The sequence below is a fragment of the Strix uralensis genome, chromosome 9 (genome assembly GCF_047716275.1).
Source record: "Strix uralensis isolate ZFMK-TIS-50842 chromosome 9, bStrUra1, whole genome shotgun sequence".
NCBI lineage: Eukaryota > Metazoa > Chordata > Aves > Strigiformes > Strigidae > Strix > Strix uralensis.
In genome coordinates, this window is record NC_133980.1 from 12,422,761 (window position 1) to 12,450,565 (window position 27,805).

The 27,805-nt window shown below is 53.1% G+C and overlaps 1 protein-coding gene across 2 annotated transcripts; it reads right to left on the reverse strand.

Moving 5' to 3' along the window:
* Nucleotides 1–1,387: 1,387 nt before the first annotated feature.
* TFRC (transferrin receptor) lies at nucleotides 1,388–17,332 on the reverse strand. 2 transcript variants are annotated; one of them, XM_074877354.1, is made up of 19 exons: nucleotides 17,256–17,332; nucleotides 15,512–15,582; nucleotides 13,673–13,886; nucleotides 12,840–13,059; nucleotides 12,482–12,625; nucleotides 11,657–11,753; nucleotides 11,152–11,274; nucleotides 9,883–9,978; nucleotides 9,570–9,709; nucleotides 9,011–9,180; nucleotides 8,587–8,706; nucleotides 7,888–7,973; nucleotides 7,702–7,765; nucleotides 7,294–7,361; nucleotides 6,839–6,906; nucleotides 6,350–6,431; nucleotides 5,196–5,417; nucleotides 4,578–4,718; nucleotides 1,388–4,289 (listed from the first exon to the last, which is right to left on the reverse strand). In XM_074877354.1, the coding sequence occupies exons 2-19, from the start codon at nucleotides 15,542–15,544 to the stop codon at nucleotides 4,047–4,049; spliced, it is 2,331 nt and encodes a 776-aa protein (XP_074733455.1). In that variant the 5' UTR covers nucleotides 15,545–15,582; nucleotides 17,256–17,332; the 3' UTR covers nucleotides 1,388–4,046. The 2 variants fall into 2 exon arrangements, with proteins under 2 accessions (XP_074733455.1, XP_074733456.1); XM_074877355.1 differs by lacking the exons at nucleotides 1,388–4,289; nucleotides 4,578–4,718 and adding an exon at nucleotides 4,728–4,933.
* Between the last annotated feature and the right edge of the window lie 10,473 nt (nucleotides 17,333–27,805).

The window sequence follows — 27,805 nt, forward strand, 5'->3', positions numbered from 1 at the left end:
CGGGGCCCCGCTCGCCCCCTGCCCCCGGATGGTGCACGCGGCCCCGGCCCCGCACGCTGGGGGAGCCCCTCCGGGGCCGCCCCCGCCCCGCGCTGCCGGAGCCCCGCCGCCGCCCCCCCCTACCCCGCCGCTGCCGCCTCCTGCCGCCGCCGCCGGCGCGAGCTACCGGGGCGGCGCGCGCCCGGCCAGCCCCCGGCTCCGCTCTTAAAGGCGCCGCGTCTCCGCTTTACGTAACGGAGGAGGAGGGGGGGACCCACGGACCGGCGAGGGGGGTGGGGACGGACGGACGGACGGACGGGTGAGGGGTGGGTGGGGCGCGGGGATGGACAGACAGACGGACGCAGACACACCGCGGAACAACGGACCGCTCCGCTGCAGGGACTCGGGGCGGGGTGAGAGGGGGACGACGACACAGGGCAGGGGCTGCCCTGCCCTGGAGTAGCCCAAATTCTTGCTCCCAGGGTGCGTGGGGAGGGGCTGCGCCCCCCCCTCAGGGGTGCTGGCTCTGCCCGGCTGCGGCAGAGCCCCGCGCAGGCAGCACCGGCCCGGGCTCGGGGTGCACAGGCACTGCAGGGAGAGGAGCCCCGCCAGGGCCGGGCAGGGAGAGGTGCGGGAAAACAACGTGTTTCCAACACGCAAATCATCCCTCTTGGAAGAGGAGGGACCGGAGCTGTGCCGGGACAGCCCTAAGCAGCCAGCAGGGCTCCTGGAGAAGCTGCCCGCTCGCCCCCGCGGTGCATCTTCTGAGGATAGAGTGGTTGTGAAGCAGGAGGTAAGACTGGCACCAGGGAGGGGGGGAAGCAGCGGGGAAAAGCTGAGCGTATTTAACATGCGAATCCCCAAACCAGTGCGGTTTCACCTGAGCAGGCCTCCGGGGCTGGGGATGTAGCTCCCGCTCTGCCCCAGCGCTCTGGGGATCCGAGCAGTGACCAAATCTCCACCTGCACCCCAAGACGGGAGAGCTCCGGGACAGGAATGAGGGGCAGGGGACAGCTCTGGCCACCCACAGCCCTGCCTGGCCACGGCCAGAGGGAAGGCTGACATCTCATCCTGCTCCAAACATCCCCCCCAGCACTGCAGGCTCCTTAGGGACAGCAGTGACTGAGAGGCAGCAGGCAGGACAGGGCCCTGAAAGGAGAAGGGGGGCCGATGGGGCTTGCAGATGTTGCTCCCTCACCTCCTTGCCAGTGTCCTCAGGCCGGGTGCCTGCAGTGAGGCAGGACGCGGAACCCAGCAGCACGGTGAGGTTTGACTTGCTCTCGCCCATGGACAAGGTGGTGCTGGAGTTGCCTGTTACCAGCCCCCACAGCCTCCCTCCAGCTGCCCGAGCTCCCCCGCGGCCACAACAGCATGGTGGCTCTGCAAGAACCCATGAGAGGAGTTGAGGTTTTTTTTCAAAGTTTAAAACTTTATTCAAGCAGACAGCAGGTAATCCAGAAACAAGAGTTTAGCACCCCACACCAGTCAAATGCCAGCACTGAGCAAGGCACCCCAACATCCCAAGAGTCACGCTTGTGCTGCCTAGCCAGGAGACAGGCTTTGTCTTTCTCTGCTGACTATAAAATGCATGATTAAGTGACATCAAGATGCATGCAAACACTACAGTGAGGACTCCCAGACAGCAGCTCTTAAATGCCATCCAGGGAAGTGTCACTAGGAAACTAACACAGCCAGGGGCTGCACACATGCCTCAGGCAGCGGGGTAGTTAAGGAAGAGCAGGGAGTTGCACAAACCTAGGCATCAGGCTTCTAGACACAGCTGAAAAGCACTGAGTTCAGTAACTAGGCTGGGGGCTTGTCCTTGCCCAGGTCTCTGCTCCAGCTGAACAAGGTTCTTTCCCTCAGGAACTACCGCTGGGGCTCAGGTCACTTGCCTGGGTTAAACACCAGATCAAACTGTTTGCAGAGTACAGGGCCAGCTGCCGCCTGGGCACACACAGCAGTGTTCAGCTTCCAGGCAGGGAGCAGAGGGGCACCAGAAAGGTGCCACTGACTTCACCCCCCTCACATGACACCCAGGAGGCAAGACTGAAGTTCCCAGGGAGTCCTGAGGAGCAGCTTGCCATGCCCACACACCAGCCCCCACCAGTGCCAAAGCAGGCCAGCCTCTTTAGTAGCATGCACACCCACCTAGAGCGGGCAGCAGAGCCCTCCAGAGAGCTGTCAGCCCCAGCCCTACATTCGCCTTTTAATTCCCCAAGACTTTGTAACTAATTTGAAGGAAGTTTACTAAATCACAGAGCACGCAGCCTAACTAGCCTAGTTTCCACTAAACATTCAATCACCAGTCCTGTGACTGGAGGCAGGAAGCCACTTCAAGACAGCACAGCTATTTGAAAGAGTTCAGCCCATGGAGAAGGTAGAGTCTAAGGAAGCACATAACAGACCGAAGTTTGTATCTGCATCACCACAGGAGAGTGGAAAAATAGGACTGCAGGAAATTGATCCATGTTAGATACTAACCATCAAGCTTCGCAGATGACATTGCATGATAAGCATAGAACAATTATGGGAAACACTGTCCCCGATAATTACGTACACCCATAGTGCAACATATGGAGGTCACTGCCTCCGATATAACACCGTGGTAGGCAAAAACTACCTTGTTCTTTACACATTATGGAAGACACTGCCCCCGATAATGTCAGTTAGGTTTCATGATACATAAAGTACTGGAAATTTGCAGGAAGCTGCCATTTTAAAATTGTGCCAATGCCTAATCTGAGGTACAAGAAGTTCGTGTGTGTTGGCACAGGTGGAGCTAGGCCTACACAGCGAGCCCCTCGGCAGGGGCCAGGAAGGAAGCTGTGCTCCCCACTCCCCACGGAGCACACGGCGTCCGAAAGGAAAGCAATGAGGGAGTCCGAAGCCCAGAGGGGCACAGGCACTGCAGAGAAGCCAAATTTCTAGCATTTGAGTTCCCACCCAGCAGCATTTCAGGGATCACTTTGGAGCACAACCTGGAGACTTGCTACCAGGTTTATACTTCCAAGTTTCTGCCAAAGGGGTGTTTTTGCCACAGAAAGCTTAATTGCTAGTTTTCAAAAACTTTTTTTTTTTTTTTGAGGGGCCTGTTTAGATTATTTTAAATGCAAAGTTCCAGTACCATGTTTGATTGTAATAGCAGATGCTGCTTTATTCAAAAACGACAGTATAACTGTCATAATTATGGAAGGCACTGCTTCCGATAATTATCTTCTATAAAAAAACCACACCATTTATAGTGAACGCTGTCACTGATAAATAAATACATAAAATAAATATCTCAGTGCCAAACAAGAGCCATCCTGCAAAATGGCATCAGTCAAACAGGGTTTGGCCAGCAAGAGACTCGATTTCACAAAAGGCCCCAGAGTAGCAAGGTCTGAAATGCCAGTCTAGAGCCATTTCTCAATGCCACAAGACTCGCTGAGCTGCCAGCTAAGGATATAAAGGGGGCATTAGATAATCTTTGGGTCATTTTCCCAGGGTATTGAGACCTGCCTCAGCAGAAGCAAGCCTCCAAGGTGTCGTTGGGACCTTGCTGTTGAGTAAAGGCAGGCTGGGCACTTCAGAGCTTGCTGATAATCCAGCACTTGCAGGCTATTACTAAGTTGTTTTACTTTTGAACTACAGGTTGGTCTCTGCAGCTCCCTGCCAGGGAAGGGATCCCTATTACAAGCGTTAAGAGGAATCCATTCCCTGTTTTGTCAGTAGGTTTAGGGGGCCAACAATTAAAACCCTAAATAGATGAGGTACCTCCCCACTCAAGGTACCGGTTCAGGAGTCACCTGAGCTGTTAGTTCTCAAGTACGCTGGAGAGCAAGCCCCACAGGCAGCTGTAGGCAACTGGTTTGGACTGTGGTCAGATGGGAGCCTGGTCAGAGATTTCACGGTAATCTTAGTACCTGCTTCAAAACTGCCTCCTGTGAATTTGTCAAGGTGAGATTTAAATTTTATGCTCAACTTTGGTCAAAAAAGATTTGTTGCCAGAAAATCTACAGAAAAATGCCATATTAGGGAGTGGGTTTCCCTAATTCTGTACCTTAACCACGTGTTTGCCGCATCTAGAATTCATTGTCTGTATTCCAGATATCACCCACTAAGGCACTGGCAGCCCCTTTAATGGTCCAGGTCGCCAGGGCCAGCTGCTCTTTCAGCATGTTCACGTCAACGCTGTCCCTGCTGGTTCTCAGCAGCTGCAGGTTCTCCAGCAGGCTCTGCAGGGTGTGGGAGCCTTTGCCGAAGAAGATGTGGCGGAAGGGAGCATCTTTTGGCGAGATGTATGGGGAGAGGAAGTCATATTCCACCTAGAGTAGAGGTGCAAAGTTAGGGTTATACTCTCAACCTCCCAAGTTTTTCTTTCCTAATCTGCCGCATCACGAGCTCCCAACCTCTGATCCCCAGCCAGCCCTTTCCTGCAGCAGCTCTGCAAGGGCCAGACCCTCTCCCAGGAGCAAGCACAGAAGTCAGTCACGTTGACACTAAGCAAGTGGAAGAGATACTGGTCTGCACGGTGCCCACGGCTCCTAAGGAAGAGGCCCATCCCAGCCAGCACTGCCTTCACGAAGAAAGAAAAACCAGTTGGAGATACCCACCTTCATGATCCTGTCATTCAGGGCTCTGCGGATGATCCTGTTTTCCCTGTCACTGTTTGAGATTTCGTTTCTCAGTGAATCTGTAGCTCGCTGGAAGTCACCACGGGCAAAAAACAGCCAGTTCAAGGTCAGCCCCAGCTCCTGTGAGGGAGAAGCTGTTAACAAACCTGATTTTCTTCTTTTGCTGCTCTCTTACCAAGAGAAAGTGCTGGGGGTTTTTGCCAATTTAACCAAGTAGCAGAGCGAGTTCCTGGCAGGCTCTTCTAAGGTCACTGAGCTCAGTGAGGTCTCTCCCCACCCACAGTTTCTTGTAGGCTTTCAGCAGAGGTGCAAATGAGACGCAAAGCTGCACTGTGCTGTGAATGATAACCAGACAAGAAACCATCCCCAACCATTTCCTCAAGAGCTCATCACAGCCGGATTAGCTAAATCTGTCTGCCACAGCTACTCTGCCTGCACTGCTCTATAATGAACATCAATTCAGGTCACATCTTGCTACACTCTTGTGCTCATAGGAGGAAGATGTCCACCCTGTTGTGTCCAGTGGCAGCAGAGCCTTATTAGCACATGGCCCCATAACAGTCTACAGGAATTCAGTGCACTTGGAGCCTTTCTTACCTTCACATTACTATAGTAGGGCAAAATCTTCTCCTGGAACGCTAGCAATTCTTCATCATATCTCTCAAAGTCCAGGAAGAGCTCATGATCATGGGTCAGCCTGAGAGCTATTTGTCCAGCAACTTCTGCAGCAGCACGCATAAGAGCATACAACTTGTCAATCTTCTTCAGGTTGTCCAAAGTGTCCTGAGTAGTGCCCAAGAAGGGATATTCCTCATCTTTCTGCAAGAAACAAGGCACTGAAGTTAGGCAAGAGTGCTTCTCCAGCTAGGATTTTTCATCTCCCACTACAGTTTGCTTGCTACTTCCACCACATCCCATCTCCTTATGCTACTAAGTAGCAAGATTTGAGTGGCAAAACTTTTAAGCACAGGGGAAGGGAATGGAGCTTCTGTGTTTCATCCCTCAGTTTCCCAACGATCAGCAGGATGCTCTGCTAGTTAGTTAGACCTGAAGACACATCAACCTTTTCCTCCCCTCAGAGTTCACTGCAGCAGTGCAGGCAGGCAAACCCCAGCAACTAGTTTGTTATGTGCTGGCAACACCCTCCAACCCTTCTTGGCATGATAACTCAAAGGTTTTTTGTGGAACAAGTCTGACACTAACAAAATCCAAGCATTCATAAGCAGAGGACGCCGTTATCAGAAAGGGTCCCAGCTGCGCACCTGCAGTAACAGAGCAGGCTGCTTGGCTGATGCCATTTTTGCCAGTCCCAAGCTGCAGCAGCAGACCTGAACAGTCCGAGTTAGTACTTGCTCTGGCCAACAGTACTGCTTCCCCAGCGTGCTTTGCTTGCTGACCAGCAGGCTGTAGTACAGTCTTTCACTGAAGCAGCAACAGCTTGATATCTTTTTAGTGCTTTTAGCTTCTGAATCATTGACATCTGAGCCTCCAGAAGAACAAGGGCCCCCTCTCCCAACAAAGTGTTCAGGACTCTGGAACAGAGACTGTAGGCCAACCATGCCCCAGGAGCAGCCATCACAGCAAGTACTGCCACAGCCACCAGACCAGGAGGCTGCATATCCTCCCCCAGAGGGGCTCTTGCATAGACAGTGAGCTTGGGACGGCACCTCATGCTCTGCCATCCTGGAAAGCAGATATCCTTACAGCACTTTCCCTGGAATGAGCACACCAGTCAGACAGACAATACTTACATTGCAGAAACCAAAGGAAACCACCGGGATTCCTGAGTAGGTCAGGACAGGGAACGCTGCATTATCCAGACCAAGGGGAACACTGCAAAAGACAAGTATTGAGTAGTTACCAACAGGTTTGGACATCCCAGGAGAAAAGCTACAAGCCCTAGAGTGGAAGGTCTGAGCTAACTGGACTACCCTGACTAGACAAGACTGGTTTTGGCAAGGAGTCCTGGCCAAGTGCTGAGGGCTGCTTGGCCATTTCTGGCCACCGGTCTTTGTACAAGGCTGTTCTTGCCCTACAAAAAGGTGTCTGGGCTGCCTACAGGCAGCTTGGGGCAGCACTAAGCACAGCCAGTGTTGTACTGTTCACGCCTGCCTGATCCCATTGCAGCAGGTAGAGCCCGCCCCAGACAGCGGTGTGACCCTAGCATAAAGAGCAGAAGCCATTTAGTTTGTTCCTTTATGGAGATTTGCTTTCCCAAAGAGCAGAATGACAGTACTTACACTGTTTTTACCCAGTCAGAGCCAACTCTCTCATACAGGCTTCTCGAATCCTTCACTGGGTCCTTCACCTGCACAGAGATGACAGTTACTGCACTTGTTCTGACCTCTGCTTGGCCTCCCAGGTCCATCCTGGAGCTCACGCTGCTGTGCAGACGCCAGAGGCAGGCGTGCTCCCCTGCCCTTTCTCCACACAGGCATGGTTCATGCAGAACAGGCATTCACCTCCCACTGAACTGTGGCATTTGCTGATTTTAGATCCTGCATGCATGAACTGCAATTCCCAGAGCACAGCTGACTTCAGACAGGGCCCTCCAGAGTATCTCAGCCCTTTCTCCTAAATGGGGCTTTCTCCTCAGAACCTGCCAGCTGGGGAAGTGACCCATCATAGCTCCGCCCGCTTTCAGTTCCTCCCTTAAAACCTGTCACCTTGAAGGGTCTTGGTCTGATCAACTCACCCCCTTCAAAGTTCTCTCCAGCAACGTGTACAGCAATGGGCTAGCAGAAATCTTCATGTGGTTGACGCCTGCAAAAAAGAAAGGACGTTTGACATGCTGGCACAATTAACCACTACTGCTAGAGCTGCTTAGCCCTGTGACTGAGCAACAACTGATCTACAGCTTGTTGCCAAAGGATCTTCATGGACACAGGACAGTCTACTGGGACCCAGAAGAGCTGTCTCCTTCTGGCTCAGGCTGCTGCAACCTCACAGCTTCAATGACAACAGGAGAATAAATGGAGTCATGTCAGTCTTCAGCCAAACACGCAGCATCAGCCTCTGACACAACCCCCGTTCCTGGAGGTTAAGGGATGTCTGTCAAGATATTCTGGTCCCACTCAAGTTTCAAGAAAGAGTAGCAGGTTACCTAGGACTGCGGCATCCAAGTTAATGTAAGTGAAGGCTCTGGCATGTAGTGTGGCAGAGTACCCCTAGAACAAAACAAATATTTTAAGATGAGCAGTAGCAGTACAACACCAGGATGTTTAAACCACAAGAACAGGAAATCACAACTGCGCAGCCATCACGCAGAAGTCTATGAAAGAAAGAGTACCTCCAGCCATTCAGTAGCTCCCACAGCTCCGTACTCTCCTGCACTCCAGCTAGCAAAGATGATGCTGCGCCTTGGTTTGTAGCCATCTGCAAAGAGAGAGACACTGCGATGTCTGCCCTTCCCCCATGGAGATGCAGATTAGCACAGAGTGCCTGGCTTGATGAATTGCCTGCTCCTCAGACAGAGCTGAAACATTCTGGCTGCTGCAGACAAATGTGCACATTAGTGGCTGCACGCACCTCCCCCCCCATGCTGCAGAACTGTGCAGGAAAACCACGCTGTTTGCATTTCCCCCCTTTTTTGTTTAGCTGCCCAAGCCCAAAATTAACCCTGGAGACATGAGCACTTGCATTAATTGCCACCATGCAGCCCCCACCGCTTCAGCTGGTCAGCCACTTCAGTGTTTTCCCACCTCCAGCCCTGGCTGTCCAACAGACAGCTCAAGTTAGAGGTCTGCGCTGTGTGTTATCCAAGGACATTCTTGCACTCAAGCCATACCAGATACAAGCAGGCAGTCCCTTGGAAGCCAGGGCTCACTGCAGACAAATTGTCTATGGTGGACAAATAATCAGGAAACTCTGTCAGTTTCCCTACACCTTCCCACAGGATTATTTTGCAACTGGGCTCTCCAACGTTAACACACACAGAACTAAACCTGCATCACCTCCCACTCCCATGATTTTGTACACAAATATTTACCTTTTTTCACCATGTCTGAGATCACACGGGCAAGTTCCAACAAGATGGCAGTTCCAACGCCAGCCTTGGCCGCTCCGGGGCCCCAGGAGTCTCTCTGGGCTCCGATCACAACATACCGATCTATAAAGGAGACATCAAGATCTGAGCTGCAAGCTTCAGGTTGCAAACACCATTTAACAGAACAGCTTTGAGCTTCTGTACTAGGAACAGAGTATGGAGTCTGACCCCTGAATCTGGCACACTGCTTGCTTTCATTTAGCCTTTCCCTAGCAGCACGGTTCAGCTTTTTCCTTGACCCTTAGGGGAGGGTCTTGGTTCTGCCGAGGAAGCAGTTGTCTCTGCCTGGGAGCGGCTGACATGTTCTGATGATCCCAGAAGAGGAAGGGTTTCCCTCAAGACTGATCCACAAGGCAGTTGCTGTTACCTGGTTCTTCAAATCCCTTGATAGCACCAAAGATATTCAGAATCTTCCTATCCACCATAACATTGTTCACACTCAGTTTCACTGTGAAGTTGCTCGTGCTGCTCGGCATCACCTTACATCCCAGGATCCCACTTTTCCAATCCAGAGGGCATCTCTCTCCATCCATTTTACTGAGGGAAACAAAAAAAAAAAAAAAAAAAAAAGAAGATATCCTTTGAACTCATTATCCAGCTCTGACCTCATTTATCTATCCTGTAAAAAAAGCAACCCTGCAACTGCAGGTGCAGCCTTGTTGAGGGCCTGCTCAGGAAATAGCTCGCAGACCTGTACCACTAATTAGGCAGGGAGAGGTAGGATGCAGAGGCCAAGAGGAATCCAACACTAGATAAAGTTCAGTCTAAGACATAAGACATGCATGCAAGTGTCTCCAGACAGTTCCGGTAAGTGCTCCCTGCCATACACAGCAAAGACCAGCAGAGTGCTCCCTGGCCTCGCAGCACCTCAACACCCTGCAAGAGGGCCACAGCAGCATAGCCTGCAAGCCAGGAGAAAGCATTACCTGAACAGCTTGACTAGTGCTTGGCTAGAGATAGTCTGAACAGCAATGCGAGGTAGTCCAGAAGATTCCACTGGTGGGAACTGGGTGTGGTTGAAAGAAGGGAAGCCTGGGGTGAAAGGGTCTCCGGTTCCAAGGTGGGCCTGTGAAAAGTAAGAGGAGTCTTCAAGTCTCAGAGGAGCCCAACAGTTTTCATCTACACAAGGGCATGAAGCACTGCTGAGCCAGAGGTCTGCAGAAGGACTGCTGCAGTCTGCAGTCCACTGTGAGAAAGATTCACAAGAACAACAAACAGTGGAGCCAGGTGCATACTCACATGTCCAAAGGGGACAAGCCCCTCTGTGTTCCAGTAATCGTAGGGGTCCAGGTACATCAGGGCACCAACTGCTCCTGCCTCTTTGGCATTTGCAACCTGAAGCAAAGAGGAACATCAACTGCACATTCTCATGGCAAACAAGGGGAGTTAAGGCAAGTACATGGAGTAATAGGTGTGAAGGGTTGTGTCCAACTCCACAACAGATTTTAACAGCTACCTGACACTGATAGATACACAAGGAAGCTGAATACTAGCATCTCGGTCCTACTCCAGGCAGTGTGTCTAACACGGCACGGTTAGTGTCTCACCCTGTGATTCCTTCAGCTCATACCTGCTCCTCAGAGCGGCTTAGAAGAAAGATGTTACTTAATTCTGATTATGCTCCATCTGTTTTCCCAAGATTAGGTTAGTCTCAAGACAAGATAAGCAGCCACTGGAGGCTCATCTTCCCATGGAAGATGGAGGCAGAGTGGCCTAGTCAGATCCCTGTTTAATACACCTACAACTCAGCTGCCTCTGATATACCACCAGTACAAACACTCTTGCAAGGCTAGACACCAGTCTGAAAGGTGGGAAGGTGACTGGCTGGAGAAGCAGTGAGCACTCCTTGCAGAAGCACTTTTCAGCTCTGCCTCCCTAGGAGCACCCATTTGAAGGGCAGCTCTGGGTCAGGCCTAGAACAGGCTTGTGTACAGAAGGACGTGGATCCTTTTGGCTGCTTGGCTATTCGGTTCTACTCGCTACAGAGGGAACATTACAGCAAGATGCAAGGCAGCTGGCTGGGTCTGCAGTGCCAGAACCTTCACTTGGTCCAAGTGAACAGTCAGCAAGGGCCCAAGTGAGACACTGCAGCCAAGCTTTGAAAGTACCTGGCTGCAGCAGCGAGAGGTGCCCTGGAGGCAAGGCTGTTCTGCTTCTAGCAGCCCTATTGCTGCATCTAACAACAGCAGCCAGCTCTGCACCCTGTAGCCCCAAGGCTGCTTCCCTCTGCCTCCCAACTCCATCACTCCAGATGCTTGGCTGTCCCAGCAAGACTGCAGGAGGCCAAGAAGAATGCCACCATGAATGGCAAACAGCTCTGTTCAGTCTTGGTGTCTAGACCTGCACATGGAGGCTTAGTGCAAACAAGCAAGACCAGACCTGCAGGGACAAGCCTATATACATGAATTCTAGAGACTTGAATGAAGACGCACCTCTCTGCCTCAAAGACGAGGAAGCATAGCTTTCTGCTGCCCAGTTTGCCCAAGCGTTGGGACACAGACTGCCTACCTTCTCAGCAAGGGGTATTTTTCCAGCTTTGAAGATGATTATAGTTTCATTCAGTGAAATATCCAGATTCTTTATCTTCTGAAAATCAGCTTTCAGTCCATAATTCATATGGACTGGTTTGCCCTGGAACAGAAACACTGGTTATAAATGCAGCAGTCCTATGTCAGTAAGATACTTTAAACAGCCTACAGAGCCACAGTAACAATGACTCCCATTAAAAGCAGGGAGTTCAAGCTCAGGAATGTAAACGCTGATCACATGCAACATGCCTGTTAAAGCATCACTTCTGTTAAGGTTCCTATCTGGATACCAGCAGAGAAGTTTAAACAGTTACTTTTGCATCTTGCTGAAGTAATAAAACTATGTGGGCCCACTCCTCTCCCGACTCTCCCCATCACCAACCCCAGCTCTCTAACTGGGGAGGGCTTTATACACTCCGTATCTTGGATATATGCCATCTGTAAGTGTGCAAGCACATTTCCAGAATCTTCTTGGAGTCACTCACAGAAACTGAGCCACTCTTGCTGTATGCCACATATGCACTGGGACGCTCCAGTTCCTCCTCTTTACCATCTTTCAAAATAGACACGGTGTTGTCACTACTGTTGAATGTAAAAAGACAGCGTTATGTTCTTTCATACATAAACTCTGTATTTAACTAGCTCCTATATTTCAGTTTGTGTCCAAGCAATTCTGACCAAGTCAATGCAGAGCCTGAAATAGGCAGACTTGTCCCAGTACTTCTGTGCAAGAATCTCTGGGGTTGTTCAGAGACATTAATGGAGGCTAATTTCTAAGACAAGTAGCAGAAAGAATCTCCGCTTCCAAGGCTCTTAGTCCCCTCTTAAGAGGGGCTAAGCAAATTCATTTCCCCCTCAATATGAAGGGGCAAGTAAGATATGAGGGTACGAGCTGTCAGCCAACACAATGCCTGTTGACAGCCTCCTGAGCTACTACAGGAGCCACTGCCAGGTCTGCAACACCTGTCTGGGTAACAAGACAGAGTTGCCTGTGCTAGCAGCTTTAGACACAGGGAATCTGCCCTTCAGCTGAGTTTTCACTCTATTTTGTTTTCTCTCCACTTCCTAAACATGCTTTGAGGAAACAGCTGTCCCAGGAAAAATCCACAGGGCTGCTACCAGACCCTCTGGATTTAGAAAGCCTTAGAAGAGACAGGAGCAGCTTATTGCTTGGCTAGATTGAGGCTTTCTTTGGAGAGGGGTAACTGGCTCACAGTTTCAGCACTGCTTTCAGCAGAAATCACATGCTTGCTCAAGACTACCTATGTCCATGCTGTAAGGAAGAGATCTGCATCTCTTCATTAACATACCTGCCTTTGACCTGCAGCTTAATGTAGTGCTCGTCATTCCACACTTCATCCAAGGAGAAGCTCTCGAACTGTTCATGGATGTAGATGGCAAGGCTCTCATCTTCACTCTGGCCAGCTTCAAAAGAGTACTTACTTGCTCTGTGCCTGTAAGTAACAGATGTATAGCTTAGGCTACAGCACCAGCTTGCACTACAGTGCTCCAGCCTGCAAACCCAAGTTGGATGGGCTCTTTAAGCCCATGTTTCACCACAGGCCACCCCAAAACATCTTTAAGGTCCTTGTTCTCCAAAGAAGCTCAACTGCTGCTCACAGGCTGTGCCTCTCTCATAGCTGTAAATAAGCTTTCTGGAACTGTTACCTCAAGCTGTTTTCAAGATGCGTGGTTGACAGCTTATCTGACAACAGGTTTCTGAGGTCAGGCCAGTAGAAGACAGGTGGTCCAGGAACTTCTTCCTCAGCTTCATTATCATCCACTAAGTAAGATGCGGTAGGAGTCATCTCACACTTGCCACTTCCATCCAGACATCTGCTGTCCTTCTGCATTCGTCCACGATAACTCAAGTAGCCAATCAGAAACCCTATGGGCAGATCAGGTATTTATTTGTGCTGCAGAAAGATGGTTAAACCAGCCTCACACCATACAAGTGCATTCAAAGCAGCTTCAGGGTCAAGATGCATCTCTGCTTTCATTTTTGACAAGGTGGCATACCCAAGGACAGACAGGAATATGCTGCCTGACATTCTGCCTGAGCTGGCATGTTTTAAGGTATGCTGTAAATGTGATCTTGTGCTTGGCAGAGTCCCTCCAGCACCACTTGGGAAGAAAAATACTTACTTTAGGTCAGTGGCAGTGTTAAAATTCTTAAGAGAAGAGCACCAGAGGCTTTACTGATATGTTGACCCACATCTCTAGAGAAATGTTAAGAGCTAATTGAGGAAAAACCAGTACACTTGCCACATGGACCAGTTTGCCCTTTAGCTAAGTCACAGTTTCACTGTCAAACTTCACACTTCTTTGTGCCAATTCTGCACCATAAGTCTGAGCTAGACAGAGTCAGTGACGAGAGGCTGCAGCCTGGATACAGGCTCTTTAACTATGTCCTGAAACAATACAGATTCAAATGCAGCACAGCCTCAGATGTGCTCAATACAAGAGTCCACTTCACGCAGTTGCCTCCCACCCTTCCTTACCAATCAAAAGGAGGAGGACAGCTGTGATGATTAGGAAGCAGCGATTCTTGTCAATCCTCCATGGAGGAGGCATGCTGGCGTGCAGGTGCTCTGGTCTCCCTGTTTCCCCTCCTTCCTCATCATCAGCAGACAGATTCATTTCCACGTGGCTGTTGTCTCCATCCATTTGCCGGGCAATGCTAAAGCGCGTGTATGACTTCGGCTCACCACCAAACTGTATTGAAAGACAGTCACACGATGGAAGAGTTTGCTACACCAGCCTACAGTCCTTGCAGCCAGCTGCACTCCAAACCAAATACAGTTTGTTTATCTCAAACTGCTCCAGCGCAGCCTGCACATTTGGCTGTCAATAAGTCAGGCTGGCTGCCTTGAAGAGACAGACCCTCTCAGGGTCTCCAGAGTTTATTTAACATCTGCTTGCCCTGCACAAGTTCAGAGCCACACTGGTCAGTCTAGCTTGGAGTCTGATACAGATATGACACAGCCAATGGTATCGACATTTCCCATGTCGCCCCACAGCAAAGGCTGACTGAAGCAGAAACTCCTGGTCTTAATCAGGAGCGTGCTGATCTGACCTGAACACGTGCAACTCACACAGAAGGGAACTTTGATCAGGACAGAGGAAAGGGAAGGCAACCCCTCCATGGTTATGCCTTTGAGCCACATCCACCCTCTCAGTCCACCAGAGACTGGAACTGTTCCACAGGCGTTTATCAGTGCCCAAGCAGAGCTGCTTCCAGTCCAGAGCCCACTTTTCTAAACAGCTGCAACGCACAATCCAACCGCCCACAGAACAGCCGCCCGTGCATAAGGCAGTCGCTCAGATTAACAGATAGTTAAACTCAATTCCAGGCACAGCCAGGCACTGAGCAGAACCACTCAGCTTTCATTAGAGCCGCTGAACTTGTCTGCAGCCACGACTGTGCTGGGGACAAGCAGGACACTGGCTAAAAGGTCAGAGGAATAGTTTTGGGAGCAACAGTTCTGAGGACCCTCTCCACTGTACTGGAGAAGCAACTGGTAGCAAGCACCCGAGCCCTGTTACAATCTCAGCAGCTCATCAACAGTTCTCAGCTCACTCTCAAACTACAAGTCAGCGGCTGGAGGTGAAGAGATCAGACCTTGGTTGGTCAAAACAAAACCAATGTCATTTCAGACCTGCAGTTCCATTTTGGCCCACACTACCCACAATGAAGTGGCTGGCTGCTCACATTTCAGAAAGGGCAACACGACAGTCTGTCCTAGCAGTCTCCCTGCTCAGCTGCTTGGCTTCCCTCACACTTTTCAGAGGACGTGCCTTAACGCCATACTTGTTCAGAGACCAAACCATCACATTCGCAGCCCTAGCCTAGTCATTTCGCAGTCCAAGCTCTCCAGGACCGGTGGGCTTGGCTGAGCAAGCTCAGAGCTACCTCCTGCACATTTGTTTCAAAGCACAGATTGCATTCAAAGGCTGGACTTGTAGTTCAATTCCCACCTACAAAGTAACACAACAGAATGCATGTTGATTGTCCTGATAGTCATTTAATCAGCTTCCTCAGCAGCACTTCCTCCTGGAACATTGTTTGAGACTGGTTCCCCCCTCCTATCAGCTTCCTGAGAGACACAAGACATTGTAGCAGTTAACGATTCCTTCATCAGCACGGAACCACTTAAGCCACCTCCTTACCATGGCCAGCTAGCTACAGTGATGTCTGGCTCACAACCCACACAGTAGCACCTAACACCACTTTGGATTCACCACTTTCTCCGATACCAACATGGAGGTTTGTTGAACCTTTCTTCTGCAGTATCTGCAGCCCACCAAGAGACAAATGGCACAGGGGGACTGTGTCTTACCAAGTTAGAGATTGCCACTCTGGCATGGTCCATTGCCTTCAGGAGGAGTGCCCACCAGCTTGACCAAAGCCCTAGAAGTTCAGAACAAAACAAGTCAAGTGAGGCTGTTCCCCTGCCACTACATAAGACGTCCAAGGTCAGTCACTGCCACTAGTGCAACACTTGCCCATGGATTTTATGTGCGTGCTTCTACGTAAGTCACAATGTTGGTGAACCTACATCAGCCTTGAATGCAACCTAGAAATTCACATACTCCCACTGCAGGTATAAGTTCTCATGAACAAAGACTCGTTCTATTAAACTCCAGGGATGGGTGGGGGGGGTTGTATATAAATGAGGAATACAATCTCAAATGGCTAAATTCAGCCAAGAGGCTTATTAACAGTAGGGCCACCTCCATTCAGGGAGTGCTGGCAAGATGCACTTGCTCAACTGTGACAACGGACACCACGTATCTGAGGTTCCTGGGGTCTGTCTCAATGACAGGATGGAGACAGGAGTCTGACTGGTAGCCAGAAGCATCACAATGCCGTAATGCAAAGCAGCACAAGCTCCTTCCAACTGCAAGGTCCCTTCTAGATGGCTATATTCTTTATCACTTTATGACGGCAATTTCAGTTTTGAACAGTCCCCCAGGATAGCCAAGAGCAATTCTCCAAAAGTATTTCAGTAACTTTTATAGCTTCAATTTCTCTAGACAGCAAACTTAATGTAACTGATTTACTTCAGCATTTCTTTCTGAAAAGATGCTTGAAAAAGCTTTGCAAGTTAGTGACTAGACAGCTTGGGTTGTGAGCATGCAACCTGAGTATGCCCTCAAGCAGCTCTGAACTAGTCTTCAGGTGCACGTGGATTAGCTTTTCTCCTGGGAGCTCTGCAATATAAGCAGGTTTTATTTAGAGATCAAAGGCTAATAGCGGCCATCCACTCATTCCACCTTTTGCTTAGAAAGAGCATATGGAGATGAATCGCCGGCAGCTTTGAGAAGCCTTTTCCAAGTGACAATCTGAGGCCCAGGCTCCCACCCGGCAGGCAGGGCACAACAGGGCAGCCGTGCCTATGGAGGGTCTCCTAAAAGGCAGGCCAGCTAACCCAGGGGAAGAGTCAGCGAAGGGCCTGCGGGCATCCCACCAGGCAGGGATGATCCCCAGGAGCGCAGGGCCCCCCCTCCCCCGAGCCCACCGCCCCGTAGCAGTCACCCCTCACGGCCCAAACCCCTTCCTGAGCCCGGGGGCAGAGCCCGCGCTTCAAGCGCCTCACAGGGAACGGACCTTCCCTCCACCCGCTAAGCGCCCCGGGAGGCGGCCAACAACCCCCTATCCCTTCGATATAAGGTAGAGAGGAGGAAAAAAAAAAAGAGTAGCCTCCGGCAAGGAGCTGGGCGGCCCCGCTATGGCGGGCAGGGCCCGGCTGCGGGCCCCCAGATAAGCGATCCGGGCGATACGCCGCTCGCCGAGGTCACGTCTCCCCTCCGCCTGGGCCTGCGGCCGCATTCCCGCCCGGGCGGCGCGACCGGCCCCCTCAGCGTGTCCCTCCCCATCCTCAAGGTCAGGGCAGCCATGTGCGTGCGTGCGTGCGTGCGCGCGGGCCCCGCCGCCAACCGGGGCTGCAACGGCTGCGGCTGCTGCTATTATTAGTGGTAGTGCTGCAGCAGCGCCGCCGGCCCGGCCCGCGGGGTCCCCGCCCCACCGCGCCCGGCCGCCTGGCCTCAGGGCGGCCGCCGGCCCCGTCCCGACGCACTCACCTGCCGCGCACGAGAGCCAATGGCCGCCACGCCCGCCGCGCTGCCGGGTACCCCGGCCCGCCAGCCCCGCGCCACGCCCCGCGCGCCGATTGGCTGTCCGCGGGAGGGGCGGGGCCGGGCCGGGCCTGCCGCAGGGGCTGATGGGAGCGCGGCGCGCCGGCTGGGCGGCCCCCGCGGCGGGCAGGGGCTGGCAGGAGCCCGCACTCGCTTTAAATCGCCTTTGGGCGCTCCTGGGGCGGCGGAGGAGCCGCTTGTGTTTTATTGGATGGGTGCCGGTTCCAGCTTCCTCCACGGGAAGGGCTGGGAGCGCGGCGGCCACCTTTCCCGTAGGTGCGCCTTCCTAGGCCTTCCCTAGGGAGGAGCTCTGCATGGCACAGGTGTGCTGGCACTGCAGTGCGCGGCGGCCAACAGGAGCAGGTCACAGGTTCGTCATTCCCACCCTCTCAGTATTTCGAGGGAAGAGGGTTGGATAAATATTTTCCTCCCTGAGTGGTGCAAACCAGACGCAGGGTTTGCTCTGGCTTGGGAAGCGCTCAGCAGCTTCAGGCGCCAGCAAGTCATGAGTGCTCAAGGGCTGCCTTTTTAGATCTGAATGAGTGGAGCCATGCAGGGTTCCTTCAGGCGGTGCTACCTGAGATTACTATTTTATCTGCATGATGAGAAGCATGGCAGGCCTTTGTGAGAGCCAGCCCCAGTAGTGCATAAACAAGAAACACGGACAGCCCGTGTCACGCCACGGGCTGCTTGTGGCCTGCAGAGCAGTTTCTGTGGCCACCCAGGATGTGCTGGCAAAAGCATCCATTCGGTGGACACCACGGGATTGCTCCAGCTCTGAATTACCTGGTCCTCGCTCCAGCCCTCTCCCTGGGGCAGGCAGAGTGACCCCACGCTGTGGTGGGAGCTCCCTGGTGTGCAGAGCTTGGTCTCTAAAAGCCAGCGAATGCAGAGCAGTGTGGTTCCCTGTTCTGTTTCAAGAAACTTGAAGAAGTAGAACATGTCGGTCATTTGACAAAACAAAGTTCTAGTACACATCTTTCAGTTCAATTCATAAGGTGAAGCAATGGGCAAGGAGGCAGCTCAGTGGGTTTAGAGTGAAATTGGTAAATAATATACTGGGGGGTATTTAGGGATCTGTAAGCCACCCGTGCCCTTGGCAAGTCAATCTCCAGTTGTCAGCGTGTTGCTGGGTTGAGGCTCCAAACCCAGCCAGGCACGAGCTGTGGCTGTGAGGGAGTTCTCCCTGCCAGGGGCTCTTTCTGCTGCGGCTTCCTGAGGACTGCCAGGGCTGTGATAGTTGCTCTGCTTCCCTTCAGCTGATGGCTAATCTCATAAAGACCCCAGCTGCATGGACCCTGCAGAACATCTTGCCCTCCTCGAGCACCCACAGTGCTGTTGCCAGAATTGCCCTGGCTGTGACACAGCCTCCTCTGCCCTGTCTGTCTGGGCTCCAGCACGAGTGGAGGTCACCGCTTCCAGCCTTGGTCCTTCAGCTCAGGGCATCCCTCAAAGGCACCGCAGAACCAGGGAATGCTTCAAGGTTTGGTTGTGCGTGTGTTCTGCAATGCTGTGCTCGTTTGTCCCTTGCTCATTAAAGAAACAAATCAGTAGGTCTGGATTATTGCCTCAAATCCTCTCCCGGGAAAGAAGGACAGGAGCAGAAAGTTTGTAGTTTGGCAGAACACATGATTGCAAAGAGGATTATGTTTTGTGAAAAGCAATACATTCCTGTGCTGATAAAGGGGGGATTAACTAGGACTGAAACTCGATGTGGCTGTTTGGAGACAAGCCTCCTGTAAAGCTGCTCTCAGGCAAGATGTGCCTGTGGACCCGCCAGCTGTTTGCTGGAGAAGTTTTGAGCCAGGCTCCAGTGCCGAGGCTCTCCCTTCTCCAGCTCCGTCAGTCACAGGCTGTGATGATGCCAGCCATGGGGGGGACACCGCCATCCCTTGGTGTATGGCTGCCCCATGGGACACGCTACTGCCGGGGGCCTTGGTGGAAGCTGAAGGTTTGAGAGGATTCAGAAAGAGATTAGATCAGTCCTGCAGGCTGGATCCTCTGGTCATTTCTCAACGCAATGGTCTGGATGCAGCCTGCTGCTCAGGAAAGTATAACCTGGGGAAAACAGTCCCAGCCCTGCCATGGTTTTTCTGTTCCTCCTGGGCTATCCCCCACCAAACCTTCACCTTCCGGCAGTGCCGGTACTGGTGTGTGCTGCGATCGCTGCTGAGCAGAGCAGCGTTTCCACACCAAGGTCCCGCTGGAGGAGGGACATCTGCAGCAGAGCTCACACTCTGGAGGTTCCCGGGAGCGACGCCAAAATGCAAGTCAGGGAAGGGGCAGTCTGATTTATTTCTCCCCACGGCCTCCGTTCTCTGTGTCTCCCTTCCAGCTAGCAGAGGAGGTGCTGTGTGCCCCGCTGTGCCAGCCCTGACCTGCCCTGACAGATACTTGCTGCAGGTGTTTTCTGTTCCCTCTCACAATGCATTTGACCATGTGTTGAGCTGTTCCCCATTTCTGCACCTGCCAGGAAAAAGAGAAGAAAGCCGACATCTAGAAACTCAAGATATTTTTGCACTGCAGCCAGTGTTGGCAGTGAAATACCTTAAAATGAGAGTTCTTCAAATGCAACGTGATGCCTGAGAGCAGTTAAGTGGCTTTTGCCTTGGTTGCAGGTGGCGAGTGGGAGTTGGCTGGCTACTGGCTGTCAGCGGCTAGTGCCACCTCCCCAGCCTGGCACCTGCGTTGTTGGCAAAGCAGCATCCGTACTGCAGGTGATGCTGAGCCCAGGTGCTCAGGCTGCCCAGCTCGGCCAGAAACTTTTGCAAGGAGCAGAAATAACCAAAGCTGGGAAATGGCCAAAGAGGAAGGGGATGTAGGATTGCTGACTGCTGACCTCATCCCAGCAAGATGTGTGGTCTCTGTGTGCATGATTTTAGCACGGTTCAGGCTCATAAAAATCAAGAGCTGTCACCATCCACCTGAGATCTCTGGTTCCCAAAGACCGGGAGCATTTGAACTCAAGCTGGCTGCAGCAGACTGCTGTTCAAGCCCTGCTGCGCCATGCCGTAGGTATCTGCAGCTTGCACCAAGCTCCTGCTTGCTTCTGCCTCTTCCGCTCCCTGTCTGGCCCAGCTCCTGCCTGCAGTTCAGTGCAGGAACCTCTGTGCTTGTCCTGGCGCCTCACTTCAGCCTGGCTTCCATCAGGGTGTTCCTCCACATTGCGGCTTGACCCTGATATTTTAGGAGATGTTTGTCCCTGTTTTGTCTGAACTCCTGGGGGGTTTATGAGTCCCCTGGGACTCAGATGATTCCGCATCCCTTTGTGCAATATCCCATGATGCGACAGTGTCCCTCCTGCAGGATTAATGCTGAAACATGAGACCAAAACGTGGGAAGGAAAATACAGTTTCACTTCAGTTTTGCAGGGTGGCTGACCCTTGTGTGACCAGCTGTCCTACCCACATTTTGAGCAGGCAGTTAAAAAGCAGAAGGAAAACAAGAGCCCTGGAGATAAACAGGCTGGAGGGAATGCCCTATGCTTTTTGAGCAGCTTATCAAAAACAACATCGGGAGGTGACGAGCACTTTTATGGCAAGAAACACTGAGACTAACACAGCTCTTCAATCTGGAAGGGATGGAAAAGCCAAGAAGCAAGTGCTGGAACGTGGTGTCAAGTCGGTGGTGCTGCAGCCAAGTGCATGCTGCTGGGCTGAGGCCGAGGGTTGTGGGAGATGTGATGGCACAGGGAGTGGGAGGTAGAGGGCTCCTACAGGCTGTGTGCTCTGTGAAACAGAGGCTGTGAGGCACCCCAGGGTGCAGGGCCAGGGAGACAACAGGCACCTGGGGACAAAAGAAAGACTGATCTTCTGCCCTGTGCATCAGCTGCATCCTCTGCACCATGGCCACTTGGAGAAGTGGCAGTGCCAGGTCCTACCTTCCTGGGAGCAGAGTTTAGCAATACATTGACCATGCTCCCTGCTCAATTCACGGGCTGCTTGGGGGTGCAATCAGCTAATATAGGTCCCAGGAGGGACCTGAGAAATCCAAGTTTTTGCAACCTTGGAATCATGTTGCAATCCCGCTCCACGTTGGGGCTGGCAGACATGGCTCCCAGGACAGCCTGCCCTCTCTGCTTCTGCCTTCCCCAGCCAGCAGTGCGATATCTGAGTTTCACACCACCACGATATTCCCATCCTCTAGAAAACCTTGTGTTTTAGGCCTTTGCTGCTGCATTTCTTGATTGCCCTAACAGAAGGAGGGGTGAGGTAGTTGGATCCAACCCTTGCAGGAAAAGCCACTGTGCTGCCTTGGAAGAGGTCACCCCCATCCTGCTGCTCCCAGCAATCCAGGCGCACACATCCATGCTCGGGAGCTCTGGTTATTCAGCCACAGCCCCAGTACGTGCTGCGGTGCAGCCTGAGGAAGGAGGCACTGGCATCTGGGAGGGGATCTGCTGCCTCTTCTCCTGTAGCAAAGGGACTATGGAGGAGACAAGGGATGGGCCACGCATAGCCAGGAAAAGGCGCTTGAGAGAGTGGAAATGCAGCAGGTAACGCTGAGAGCTGGCCACAGCTCCATCTTCCCTCCAAAATAACACCTGTCTTTGCATCCTTCCAGGGAAAGCACCTGGATCCAGCCTGGCTCTCTGCATTATCCGCAGCTGCCTCAGTGCTCCCACCTGTCAGCCCCAGAAGAGCCAGAAAGCGCCGAGCACCTGGGACAGATGTGGGGCCGAGGGTAGTGTGGTCCCTTGTTCCTCTGAACGGATCTGGGATATCCCGTGGACCTCCTCAGAGACCTCCTCAGAGACCTCTGGGGGGGGTTTGCCTCCCTGCAGTGAGGAGGCTCATCTCCCTCTGCCTCTCCCACCACAGAGACCACACAAGGAGGGAAGTGGCTGTGGTGGTGCTCCTTCATGCCAGGGGTTGGCACGGAGGCCCAGCAGAGAGGCTCAGGCTTGGACACTCTTCCCTAGTGGCATTAAAACAGGCTGGTTCTTCCAGCAGGTCTTCCTTGCTTGCAAAGACTGGGTTTCACTGGGATTTTAACCGCCAAAGTCCTGGGGACCCCTCTGTGCTCCTTGCATGACCTGAGACTGCCTTCAGAGAGGAGAGTGGGCTTTATCCCTGCTTTATCCCTGCTCAGAGGGTGCGGCGGGGAGATGAGGCAATTAAGCAAACAGTATGGCCTTAGCGTGGCTTCCCACCCATCGGTTATGCCTTTTGTCAAGATGCTGGCCCTCCCTAGGTGCAGCCGAGGGGGAGAGCAGCAGCACAAGGACAAATCCTTGGTGTGTGCGGGGCTGATACCATTCCTGCCAACAGACCAAGTGTGCAGGCAGCCCTGTGGCGGGCAGCCGGAGATCTAGCAGGAGCTGTTGTTGACCTGGAGCCTTTAGTGGCGCCGGGTCAGGCCGGCAAAGCTCCTGCTATCTCGGTGGCTGCACTGCGGGACTGTGCTGCTTGTCGTTGCTCTGATAACAACTCTGCCCACTGAGCCTGGCTGCTTCTATCTGGCGGTCAGTGCGGCTGTGGCTGCGGCAGGGGGGCTGCGGGGCTGGGGGCCTGGATGAGTGTACAAACAAGCTCAGGATGTGAGCACAATAGCCAAGGATGGGCCTTTGAAAAGCAGGGGGAGGCAGCGCAGCCGCCCTGGGGCACATCAAAGGTCCATCTTGCTCTGCGCTGCCGAAAATACCCATGTGTTTGATGGCTACCCGTGGACCTGGCCCCGGCATCGCGTCGGCACAAGGGGCAGCGGGTTTGAGCAGTGGGAAGCGGAAAGGGAAAAGACAGCAGCGGGGAGAGGACGGACACAGGAGCTGAGACACAGCCCCGAGAGTCTCTGCCTCCAGATCACGGGTTTCTTACGAGGTCCCTCTGTCCCACTTTGTTCTGGCCCTCACTGATCTGTATCTGGAGCGCAGCACACAGCACCTTTCAGTCCTCCTTCAGTGCACCTCCAGGCAGGCATTTCAGGTCATTTTTTGCAAAAAGTGCTTTGTGTGGAATTTTGCAAGCACTTTTCTTGAATTAGCAGTTGCCACAGCTAGGGGCTGTTAGGGTTTTTCCCTTCCAGACTTGGTGGTTTGAATCCTAGAAAGCCATCCACAATTTGTGGTGTTTCGCTAGAGAAGCCCACGTAGCCAGAAGGAAAGCAACTGTTACCCAACAGCCTTAGAAAGCCGAGCTCTGAGCGATGCTTGGGTGGAGCCACAAAAGGACATGGTGAGAGGGATCTGCTTTGTATGCTGGACATGTGTCTGTCCTGCAGTACCTGCTGTACCTCTCTAGCAGGATCTGTCCTGCAAGAGTCCATCTCTGCTCACTCCTGTGCTCCCAAAAGGGCCTGAGAAGGGGCTGGAAAGCCTGGGAAAGTTTTGCCTCTGATTTTCTCTGCAGTGCATGCACGAGCTGCTGCCTTTGGATAAAGGACAGCCAGAGCCTGCTTGGTGGGAACAACGACCCTGTGTGACAAGGGGACATGTTGACTCAGGAGATTAGACCTGTCCACTGCTTTGTGTTTTTATAAAGTGCATTTATTGGCGAAAGAGCAGCCCAAAGGAGAAAAACAACATAAAGAAGCAGCCAGCACGCTGCACAGCATTGCAGGCTCTGCAGTGAAAAAGTGTCCCCAGGAGGGCTGGATGGTGGTTCTGCTCTTGGGAAGCGGCTGTACCCTGCAGGTGCTGGCCCCAGGTGTCTGGGAGCAGCAGGCTAAGGCAGTGCCTCCTCTGTGGGTTTTTGATTGCAGGGCTCTCCTGGCCTGGGTGGCTTTTCTGCTTTTGAAGCCATTGTCAGTGTAATTAAACGCTCCCTGGCAGGTGATGGAGCCTTTTGCAACCAGAGATTTGGCTTTGTCTTGTCTGCCTGCTGGAAGTGCCTTGTTTTAGGGCAGATTAATCTCTCACAGCAATATCTGAAAGCAAAGAGGGGGCTTTAATTGGGGTGGGATTAGAGCAGCTGGGCTGAGCAGGCAGAGCAGGAGCTTTCTCCCTACCTGCTAATTGCCCCTTATCTGCGCTGGCAGCAGCTGTGCCTGTCTGTGGCTGCCTGTGTGCCAGCTTTGTGTCAAGGGTGCCCAGGCGATGCCGTGGGCCTTGTAGGTTTGTTTATGGAGCAGAGGGTGAGATGTGGTGCTCAAACCAGGGGACCTCAGTCTGTCTGAGGCAGCCAGAGGGCTCAGGGTGCTTTCAGCACTCAGGTGCCTGGCACGGCCCTGGGGGGCTCATGCCTTTCCCTTGGGCTGTTGTGGGGTCCCAGGGGCTGAGCTGAAACCTGTGGGCTGCACTTTGCAGCCAACCTCTGCCCCTGGGCACAGGCAGGCAGCAGGCACTGAGCCAGGGGTATTGTTTACCCTGGGGCATGTGAAGCAGCTCAGCACCTCAAGGGCAAATCTCCCGGGAGTGTGTGCCTGGAGAAGGGCTATGACTCTCCCAGCTCTTGGAAACAAGAGATAAACAGCCCCATGCCTTGGCCAAATTGCTGACCTTCCTGTCCCTGTTGGTCTGCCCTGCGACAGCCTCCCACCCTGGGCAGGCACTGCCTCCCCATGTCCCCTTCCAAGGGACAGGGTGCCAAAGGCAAATGTCCATGGTGGGCCATGTGGAGGCACAACCTTGCCCATCCTCCCCTGTTTCGGCAGGCATCCTTTGGGATGCACACATGGCGGGGCTGGGCCCCTGCTGGGTGGGAAAAGCTGATTATACCATAGGGAAAAAAAAAAAAGTCAATTTGTATTTTTGTCTCAATGTGGTCTGAAAGTCGAAGTCTTTCCTGCAGCTAAGAAAACTCCTTGGTCAAACCAATGGAAACAACCCCTCCTGCTCCCTTCCCCACTTCCCCAGTGAAGAGTGGGCTGACTTTTAGTCATCCTTGGCCCATAACGGAAAGATCAGCAGGGATCGTTTCCAGCCTCTCCTTTAGTTCTGCTTGTCTCTGTCCACAAGAAGTGCCCTAAGAGCTGCTGAGCCTGCTGTGCCAGTGCAGGCACCTGCCCCAGCTCCCTCCTCAGCCGGGTGCAGTGTGGTTTTGTTGGGTGCAATTACCCCTCTCTGGAGAAAACACCTTTCTTTGCCTGTGTATGTTCCAGCAGCTTTTATGGCTTCCTCCAGATGTGAATTCAGAGGTTTTATTTACTACCCTGTGATGCAAAATGGGCAAATGGGCACGTGGTGATGCGCAACTCTCTGGAGGAACTGGTGCTGCCCCAGCCCTCCCGCCCCTCCTCCTCCTCACCACTGGAGCCTTGTCCCTTCACTTCATCCCTCAGCAGGGACTTGGGGGAAGAAGTAAGATCCGGGAGAGAGGCTCAGCCAGGGCTGAGCATTGCTTTGCTGTCAGTGAGCAAGAGCTGGTGATGCTGGGCCCTTGCCATGCTCGCAGGCGTGGATGCCAGCTGGGTGGACAAAACTATATGCACCCACACGTCTATGTCTCAGATCTGGGCACACACACATGTATGTCCACACGTGCACCCGACACAGGCACCCACGTGTGTGCCCACACCTCTCCGAGCCTGTCTCTTTGCCTGCTTGCCTGCCAAAGCAAGAGGGAGCGGGCAGCGGGGCAGGAGTGCTTGCCCAGCACCCTGGCGTGGAGCCGACACCAGTGGAGGCAACAGGAGGGGAAGGGAGGTGTTTTTCTTGGTTCCCACTGAGTTGTACTTGGGATGCTTTCCACCTCCCACCTGTGATGGGAGGCAGCATCACTCAGGGACAGCCTTGACCTGCTGAAGAAGACCCATCGAGGGCCGAAGGCTTTCCCTTGGTGAGTGAGACTGCTCCCTGTGCCCGACCCACGGCTGTTGCAGAGGATAGGTGTCATGGAGCTGGGAGGGCTCAGGGCCATCAGGGGAACAGCACCCCCCTTCCACAAACACACTGACTCTCTGCTGGCTCTCTGTGAAAATATTTGTCTGTCTGAGGCAGGGCTTTTTAAAAGCCTCAGCGTTTTCACCTGCGAGCTTCTTGCAGAAGACAGACAAGTATGAAAATAAAACTCCCAACCAAAGCAAATGCCCACAGCCCACACTGTGTTTTTACCTCATCGTTCTCAAAAAGCAAACATCAGCAGCAACATGTAATATTTCAGGTGGCCATGGCAGAAAAAAGCCCCTCTGTTTTTCAAAGAAGGTGTCTTTTCATTCAGAGGTTGGCAGCAGCTCTAAGAAACTGGCGGTGTTTCACCGGGACGCCTGCTGGAAATGCAGACGTTGCCTTACAGCAGCAAAACGCTTCTTTGCATCCAAAGCCTCAGAGCGGGGAGGAAGCGGCGCCCGAGGGTGCTGGCTGCGGTATTTCCGCAGGATCCCCCCAGCCAGGTTGGGGACTGCCGGCCGTTTGTTTGTGCCCTTTGAAGGAGACAAAGCTCCCGCCACGCTGAGCCCCACGGCTTGGTTTCTTCCGCTCTGGCTGCATGCGGCACCGGGGGATGTGGGGCTGCTGGGAGGAAAAGCAAACAGAAAGGAGGCCAGAAGGGCTGGGCAGAAGACGGGGGTGTTATCAGGTGCCCCATCTGCAAGCCTCTGTTCAAAAGGGAGGAGAGGGCTGGAGCCATCAAAGCTGCTCCGATGGCCTCGGTCCAGATGGGAGAAGGGTTTCATCCAGCTTCTGCCGGGCTTCTTCCCTCTCACAGTGGGCTCCCCTTCCTCCCACACCAGGAATAAGCCCCAACATCCTCCCCCTCCTCCAGCAGGGAGACAGACCCTTGGGGTGACAATAGTGGATGCTGGGACTGCGAAGGGCAGCACCCTGCCCTGGGCATCCCCTTCGGTCACTGCTGGGGCCAGGGGGACCCTTGGGCAGCAGCAGCAGGGCCTGGGAGCACTGGTTTGGAAGCGTGAGTAAGGCTACAGCTCCGGCAATAACCAAGCCCATAAGAACGAGCGGTTCCCCTCTTGAGGGCACACCCATCCCAGCTCACTGCAATTTAAATACACTATACAAGATCCTATATAGTATATAAACTCATGTATGTATTTATAGATGCATGTGTATACATTATGTATGGCTTTTCCATGATTATATGGTCAGTCTCAGCAGTTTTGGGAAGAGGCATTTTGCTGACATGAATTGCACAGTTGGGCTGCCAAGGGCCTGCAAGCAGATTCCCGGGGAGGGGGCAGGAGGGTCCCTGGGGGTGTCACCAGGGCTGTGCCCAGGAGCCAGCCCCACGGCCACAGCTAGGCAGCGTTTGTGAGAGCCAGAGCTGGTGGGGTGTGAGGCATGGGGGGATTCTGCCCACACACCCTGTGCACTACTTCTGCCTCCCGAAAGGGCGAGGGAGGGGATGATGAGACATCCGGGGGATGGCTTTTCCGTGAAGTGACATGCTGCTCTGGTTAGTGAGAATCCCCTGTTCTCCCCTGCACTCTCACCCCGGGGGGAATAGGTGACACAGCCCTCACCAGGGGTGACACCCTCAGCATGCTGCACACCTCTGGTCTCACCCCACCATCGCTGCCCCACAGCCAATGCACTGGTGTGTCCCATTGCCTGTGGCCGGGAAGGGGGCTTGGGGCTGGTGTCTCTGGCAGGAATGATCCTTACC